The sequence below is a fragment of the Erythrolamprus reginae genome, chromosome 1 (genome assembly GCF_031021105.1).
Source record: "Erythrolamprus reginae isolate rEryReg1 chromosome 1, rEryReg1.hap1, whole genome shotgun sequence".
Lineage (NCBI taxonomy): Eukaryota > Metazoa > Chordata > Lepidosauria > Squamata > Dipsadidae > Erythrolamprus > Erythrolamprus reginae.
In genome coordinates, this window is record NC_091950.1 from 199,027 (window position 1) to 206,945 (window position 7,919).

Below are 7,919 nucleotides of genomic sequence, written 5' to 3' on the forward strand. Positions count from 1 at the left end.
CTGTGTCTCTCTTTCACCTCCAGTCCAGTCCCTCCCCTCTTTCCCTGCCCTCCCCCTCCCTCTCTGGAGGCCCCCTTCGTTCCGCTGCCCCGGCCGTCGGTCTTCCTTGCCCGGCCCCAATCCTGGCCTTCCTCCCCTCCGCGAGAGCTCCGGAGCCTTCTTCCTCCGCTCCTCCGGGCCCCGAACTCGGCTCCTCTTAGAAGTTTGGCCCTTCGGAAGGGAAAACTCCCCCACGCTTCTCCCTCGGCTTTAACGGAGGGGGACGGCCGCCTTCCTCCCGCGGGCTGCGCTGGGTTCTCACCCTCTTCCTCCTCCTCCTTCTGCCGCTTTCTCCCTCCAGGCGAGGCCGCCTTCTCCGGAGAGGCAGAAGAGGGGGCGCCGGGATGGAGGCTTTCCCGAGGGAGCCGCGGACCTTCGGCCTGTGGGACTACGGGGTCTTCGGCCTGATGCTGCTGGTCTCCACGGGCATCGGGCTCTTCTACGGGCTGTGCGGCGGCGGCCAGAAGACGGCCGAGGACTTCTTCACGGGCAGCCGGGCCATGTCGGCGCTGCCCGTGGGCCTCTCGCTCTCGGCCAGCTTCATGTCGGCCATCCAGGTGCTGGGCGTCCCGGCCGAGGCCTACCGCTACGGCATGAAGTTCCTCTGGATGTGCCTGGGGCAGCTGCTCAACTCCCTGCTCACCGCCGGCCTCTTCCTGCCCGTCTTCTACCGCCTGGGCCTCACCAGCACCTACGAGGTAGGAAGCGGCCCCCTCGGGTTTCCAATGAGTCCCCCCTCCGGAAATGTGTTTATTGCATTTACGACCCCCCCTTCTGCCTTCACACCATTGGGGGGGGGATTCCTTAAAATGTGATAAAACAATATTGCAGGGATGGGATGGGATAGAATAGACAGTAGACTAGAATAGACTAGAATAGAGAATAGAATAGAATACAGAATAGAACATTGAATAGAATAGAATAGAGAATAGAATAGAATACAGAATAGAACACTGAATAGAATAGAATAGAATTCTTTCAGCAGGGACTTGTCTCTGGGTCAGGTGCCCTCAGGGCAGGTAAAAGAAAAGAGACATTTGAGAATCGGTCAATGATGGTCATAGGGGTCAAATAAGCCATCAGGAAACAATCAGACAAAACCAAAAGACAAAAACAGTAAAATATCAAAATTAACCATAAATAGCTACAACTGTGTGAGTATGGGGGGGGGGCAGCTTTGGAGCCCAGCTCAGCTTCTGCTCTTGTGGGGGAGATTTCTCTGACGTCAGCTGGGTGCTCAGCCCCTCCCCCCTGTCCTCCCCCTTCCTTCTGGGTCCCTTCCCTCTTCTCTCTTCCTGGTCAGAGGGACCCGGCCAGGCTGCCTCTGGGTGGGGTCTCCCTCGGCCCTTCTCCGCCTGGGGGTCAAGATTCAGGACCCCTTTGGGGGAGTGTTGAAGGACCGTTTCACAGGGGTCGCCTCAGAGGACCCTGGGGGGGGAGGCAAATTTCCCACGGGGTTAGGAACTAAGGCATTTTTACAATCCGACCAATCAGGTGTCTCTCTGACCTTCCTGCCAATCAGCTTAGAGCTCTGCTGGGAGCATTGGTGCTAGACTTATGGTTGGGGGTCACCACAACAGGAGGAAGTGTATTAAGGGGTCGTAGCATTCGGAAGGGGGAGAACCACCGCTGTAGAGGCCCCAGTTTACCTGGGGAAGGGGAGGAGGGCAGGCTCAGAGGCGCTGCTTCTATTGGGGGGGGGGTCAATGCCCTGGAATGGCCTCCCTCCCCCCCCTCCTTCCTTGCTGGGATTGAGGAAAATGCTGAGCCGAGTTATTTCCCTGGCTTTATCTCTCTCTCTCTCTCTCTCTCTCTCTCTCTTCTCTCTCTCTCTCTCTCTCTCTCTCTCTCTCTCTCTCTCTCTCTCTTGTTTTGTTGTTTCTGCTTGTTGACTTTACTGTGTGATGTTATTGTTTATTGCTTATCACAAGGTGGGTGTTTTCACTTTTTTGTGTTGGTTTGTTGTTGCCCAGTTTAAACAAATAAATTAATAGCAAGGCACCAAATCCATCCAGCCAACTTTTACCCCAGAGCAAAGTTGGTGCTTCGGTGACTCCCAGAATTCCTGAGCAGCCTGATGGGATCCGGAATCCTGGGAGTTGAAGTCCACAAGTGGTAGAAGCGCCCGTTTTTCCTGCCCCAGAGCCCCTGCATGGAAGCCTTGGCAAGTCAGAGACCCCAGCAGAAAAGCTCTCTCTGTGTGTGTGTGTGTGTGTGTGTGTCTCGGAGGAGGGAAGGTCCACTGCTGGGAGGGGGGATCTGCCCGAGGGAGGGGGCTCATGCCCCCTTCAGCCATGGGGCTCTGGAAGCGACTGCCTGGAGGAGGAGGAGGAGCTCTTAGCAGAAAAGAGCCCCCAAGCCCCCCCCCCACAGATAAGAGCCAGGGTGAGTGCAGCACCGCAGGCCCCTTCCGCTGACTGCTCCCCATCATTCAGCAGTTCAAATCTCACCACCCGCTCAAGGTGGAGTCCGCTTCCTCCTCCCAAGGGGAATGAAAGGGGGACATAGAAGACTAATTGCTCTGGCTACGCTGTGCAGGGTGCCCCCCCCCCGTTTGCACCCCACCTCTCCTGCCGCCTAAAGCCCAGGTCCCCATTTCTCCCTGGGGGCCCTGGGGGGGAGGGGGAGGCAGCTGTCCTTGGCAGGTGTGTGTTGGGCGAGTCCTGGTCTCTGCAGCAAAGGTGCCGCTTTGAGGTTGACCCCAATGACGAGTGGCCTCCTAGGGCCTGATCTCCTTCCAGAATCTCCCCACCCCACCCACAAAGATCCCTCGGGGTGGGGGGTGGGCTCCCTGAAGGAAGAGTGCCAGAGGGAATCGCACTGACCGGGGCGGAGGAGGCAAAGTCCCCCACCTTCTCTCCAGAGGGAGCGATTTCATACCCTGTGTACACAAGTGTCACTCACAGCCTATGACAAAAACTCACAGTGAGGATTAGGAGAATTTCCTGGGTGGGGGGGCCTCTCCCCCCACCTCCGTCACCCAGCCCCGTTAGGGCTCTGCTGGTACCCCCAACCTTGGGCAGCTCCCCAGAATTGGGGGACTCATTGAAAATTCCAGCCCCAAAGATCCGAATAAAGTAACACTAGCAGCCAGCGGGGGTTTGTTGAGGGGTTCCCCGACCCCCCACCAGTGGGTTGACCTCGGGGATCAAAGAAGTTGACCTCGGGGATCAAAGAAGGCAACACACACAGCATTGATTCAAAGTGAGAGAACCCTGATCCAAAGATGAGGACTCTCTTTGATTAGGTCCAAAAGAGTTCAGGCCAAACCAAACCCATTTCATTCTTCAACCTGTGGACGGAATCGATCTCGAGGTCAGCAAAGCATTGGACAAAGCAGACCACACACTACTTCTTCATAGGAGAAGAAGTACAGGAGATTTAAGGAGTCCTGCTTGGTTTGGGTCCTCAAAAACCAACCAACCAACCACCCGTGGAAGCAGCCACGATGGGTGGGGGCTGGGCTCACCTCTGGACACCCCCCCCCATGTGTGTAACGCCCCTTCGCTGAGGCTGCTCGGTGGTTGGTGGGGGCGGCTTTGCTCCAATTGGGGGCACGTGAGTGTAAGTGGACACAGACGTCTCCGGACTGTTTTTTCATGGATTTTTTTTTTTTGGGGGGGGGGGGTCCATTTTCTCTGGCAACGTTAAGGCCATTTAAGTTTTGGGGAGATTTCGTCTGCCACCACCTTTGAGCCCCTGGGGTCAGCCGCGCGGGGGACCGTAGGCTCTGACAGAAGAGGCGCATCACGGAGCAAACATCCAGGCGGAGGGCGGGATGATCCCGGGGTCAGGGCGGGGAGGGCGGGGGGCGAGGGAGGGGCAACGGGGAGCCCGGGAGGGGAGCGCAGCCTCCTGGCTGATTTGCCTTGGGAGTAGGGACCCCCCTTGTCAGGGAAACGGGCTGCGGATTCCTCTGCAAGGGAGGGGGGCGGTCGTTCCGGCGGCAGTCGGGCTTTTGGAAGCGGGAAGCCCCCAGGGAACCCGCGAGGTCCGCTAACCGAGCCCGGCTCCTGCGCCTCCCGAGCGCCCGCAAGGAGTGGGGGCGGGGACACAGCGGATCCCCTTTCGAAGCCCCCGGAGGAAGCCGCGCGGCGGTGTCAAGCAGACCCCGCGTCGCTGGGTGGGACGGAGCCTCTGCTGGGGGCGCCCCCGCCGGGGAGACCGCCCGGGCGCTCAGCCAGGCAGCGGCCTTGGGGTCCCGTTGGGCAGCTGTGGCTCCGCGCCCCGGGCTCCGCGCGGCCGAGAGGAAGGGGGGGCAGGTGGGTGCCCGGCCAGCCTTTCCGCCCTCGGGAGGGGAAGGTGCCCCAGATACGGTGGGGGGGGGGGGGGCTCTTTCCAGAGTCAGCTGAACTGAAGAAGCTCCGGGGATGAGAAGCGAAGCGAAGCCGGGAGAGTCCCACCGGGGCTGGCCAAGGCCCCCGGGGCCGAGAGGGGCGTCCCGGCGCTGGCAAAGGCGGCCAAACTCCAGTCTGCCCTGGGGGGCGGGGCTCCGGCTTTTCAGGAGGCCACGCCCCCGTTTTGCCTGGGCGGTGGGGGTGGAACTCTTAACATTTATGCCAGCAACTTGGGACCCAGAAGCTCCGGGCTGCCAATCAAGGTCTGTCCCGTGTCTCAGGCAGCCCAAATGCACGCGCGCGCACACACACACACACACGCAGTCTCCCTGGAAAAGGGGGGGGGGCTTGTGAAGCCTTCGGCTGGAGCTCCCCCTCCCCCCTCTTTGCCTTGGCAGTACCTGGAGCTGCGGTTCTGCAAGGAGGTCCGGCTGTGTGGCACCGTCCAGTACATCATTGCCACGGTGAGTGGTGAGGGCGTGGCTGCCCGGTTTGCGGTGGGCATTCTTCAGCCCCCCGCAAAACAATCCCTCCCTGCCCTTGAGAGGGGGTGGCCCCACCTGAAAGAGGGGGGGGGTCAGACCGGCTGCAACTGGAGGGGAAGAAAGTGCCTCTCCCTCACCCACAACCGTCTCCCCACACTGACCATCAGTGGGGCTACTCCCTCCCCCAGTTAAAGTCAGGTTCAGGGGAAGAGGAGGAAGGGGGGGGGCTCACCTGCCTTGGACTCACAACGCTGCTGCCCTTGTAGACAGGCCACAAAGTGTGTTCGCGCTTTGGTTGTCCGGTGGGGGGGGCATGGAGCGTCTGCCCCCCATTTGTTCCCTCTGCAGCTTTAAAGCCTCTTGTCTCCCCCCCCCCACAGGTGCTCTACACGGGAATCGTCATCTACGCCCCTGCCTTGATCCTCAACCAAGGTAAGCCCCCCCTGCCCCCCCACAGGGATTCCCATAGCCCCCCCTCCCCTGTCACTCAGCTGAAGGCCCAGGGCCAGCCCCCCTCCCCCATGAGTCTCCGGACAACCAAGGGCCCAATGGGGGGGGGCTGTGGGAAGGCCGTCCCTGAGTCCGGGGTGTGTGTGTGTTGGGGGCATCGGAGGGCCCTCAAACTCCGCTGGACCTCTCATGCGCTTTGGATCGCCAGAGCAAACCTGGGACTCCACCAATCGGATGGGATCCAGGAAAGTCCTGATCCAGGGGTTCCCAGGGGGCAGGTTCCCCCTCAGCCTGGAGCCAGCTGTGCCCCCCCCCCCGGTCGTGTAGGGAAAGCTGTGCCCCCCTCCTTCCTTCCTGTGCCCAGAGGAAGCCAGAGGACTCAGTGGGGAAGAGGGGGAAACGTTTGTGGGAAAATCTCGGAATAAAGATTGTATTTCTTTCCCCCCCCCCCCAGTGACGGGGCTGAACATCTGGGCCTCCCTCCTCTCCACGGGCACCATCTGCACTTTCTACACCACCATCGTGAGTCCCAGGGGGGTCTGGCTCTGGCCTTGCAGCCCCCCTCCCTACAATGCCCCCTCCAGAGGCTTCATGGGCAGTCTGGGCCTCTGCCCTCCCTCCCTGGCCTCCCGCTCCCCTCCGGAGCCCCCCCCCCAGGGAGGTTGGCTGAGCCAGACCCCCGTCCCTCTCTTCCAGGGGGGCATGAAAGCGGTCATCTGGACGGACGTCTTCCAGGTCTTCGTGATGCTCTCCGGCTTCGTGGCCATCTTGGTGCAGGGGACGCTGCTGGTGGGGGGGCCCGGCCGGGTCCTCTCCATCGCCCACAACCACTCCCGGGTCAACTTCGGAGAGTAGGTGGAGCCGCCCCACTTGAGGATTGGGGGCCTCCTTTCTATTCCTCCGCCTAGGGGGGCTCGGGAGGCGTGATGGCATGATGGCGGCTGAGCCAGTGGGGGCCCTCGGCTTTGATGCAGCACCGAGACCAGGGGGAAGCGGGGCCCCACAGGCTGAATGGGGCCAGTTGCGCTGGGGTCCCTTAGGGGAGCTGCAGAAGCGAGGGGATGAATGAACGAGTGAATGAATGAATGAGTGAATGAATGAATGAGTTAATGAATGAGTGAATGAATGAGTGAGTGAATGAATGAATGAATGAATGAGTGAGTGAGTGAGTGAATGAGTGAATGAGTGAGTGAATGAGTGAATGAGTGAATGAATGAATGAGTGAGTGAGTGAGTGAGTGAATGAATGAATGAATGAGTGAGTGAGTGAATGAATGAATGAATGAGTGAGTGAGTGAATGAGTGAATGAATGAGTGAATGAGTGAGTGAGTGAGTGAATGAGTGAATGAGTGAATGAGTAAATGAATGAATGAATGAATGAGTAAATGAATGAATGAATGAATGAGTGAGTGAGTGAAAGAATGAATGAATGAGTGAGTGAGCGATTGAATGAGTGAATGAGTGAATGAGTGAGTGAGTGAATGAATGAATGAATGAGTGAATGAGTGAATGAGTGAATGAATGAATGAGTGAATGTGAGTGAGTGAGTGAGTGAGTGAATGAATGAATGAATGAATGAGTGAATGAGTGAGTGAATGAATGAATGAATGAATGAGTGAATGAATGAAATGAATGAGTGAATGAATGAATGAATGAGTGAGTGAATGAATGAGTGAATGAGTGAAAGAATGAATGAATGAGTGAGTGAATGAATGAATGAGTGAATGAGTGAATGAGTGAATGAATGAATGAGTGAATGAATGAATGAGTGAATGTGAGTGAGTGAATGAATGAATGAATGAATGAGTGAGTGAGTGAATGAATGAAATGAATGAGTGAATGAGTGAATGAGTGAATGAATGAATGAGTGAATGTGAGTGAGTGAATGAATGAATGAATGAGTGAATGAATGAAATGAATGAGTGAATGAATGAATGAATGAATGAATGAGTGAATGAATGAATGAATGAATGAGTGAATGAATGAATGAATGAATGAGTGAGTGAATGAGTGAGTGAATGAATGAGTGAATGAGTGAAAGAATGAATGAATGAGTGAGTGAATGAGTGAATGAGTGAGTGAGTGAATTTATTTATTTATTATTTATTTATTATTATTTGGATTTGTATGCCGCCCCTCTCCGAAGACTCGGGGCGGCTCACAACAAGTGAAAAACAATCCAATACAATCCAATTAATTAAAATATTATAAGTTTAAGAAAATCCCCTGTACTAACATACACACATACAGACATACCATATATAACTTCAACGTGCCCAGGGGAAGATGTTTAGTTTCCCCATGCCTGACGGCAAAGGTGGGTTTTGAGGAGTTTACGGAAGGCAGGAAGAGTAGGGGCAGTTCTGATCTCCGGGGGAGTTGGTTCCAGAGGGCCGGTGCCGCCACAGAGAAGGCTCTCCCCCTGGGGCCCGCCAACCGGCATTGTTTAGTTGACGGGACCCGGAGGAGGCCCACTCTGTGGGACCGAATCGGTCGCTGGGATTTGTGCGGCAGAAGGCGGTCTCGGAGATATTCTGGTCCAGTGCCATGAAGGGCTTTAAAGGTCATAACCAACACTTTGAATTGTGACCGGAAACTGATCGGCAGC

General features: G+C 56.7%; 1 protein-coding gene across 1 annotated transcript in view; it reads left to right on the top strand.

The window, feature by feature from the left end:
• Positions 1–359: 359 nt before the first annotated feature.
• SLC5A5 (solute carrier family 5 member 5) overlaps positions 360–7,919 on the top strand; it is a 21,467-nt gene continuing 13,907 nt past the window's right edge. Inside the window, exons 1-5 of the mRNA XM_070731702.1 lie at positions 360–737; positions 4,775–4,840; positions 5,242–5,293; positions 5,766–5,833; positions 6,008–6,162. Coding sequence (XP_070587803.1) covers positions 384–737; positions 4,775–4,840; positions 5,242–5,293; positions 5,766–5,833; positions 6,008–6,162 — 695 coding nt within the window. The 5' untranslated portion in view covers positions 360–383. The remainder of the gene's footprint in view (positions 738–4,774; positions 4,841–5,241; positions 5,294–5,765; positions 5,834–6,007; positions 6,163–7,919) is intronic.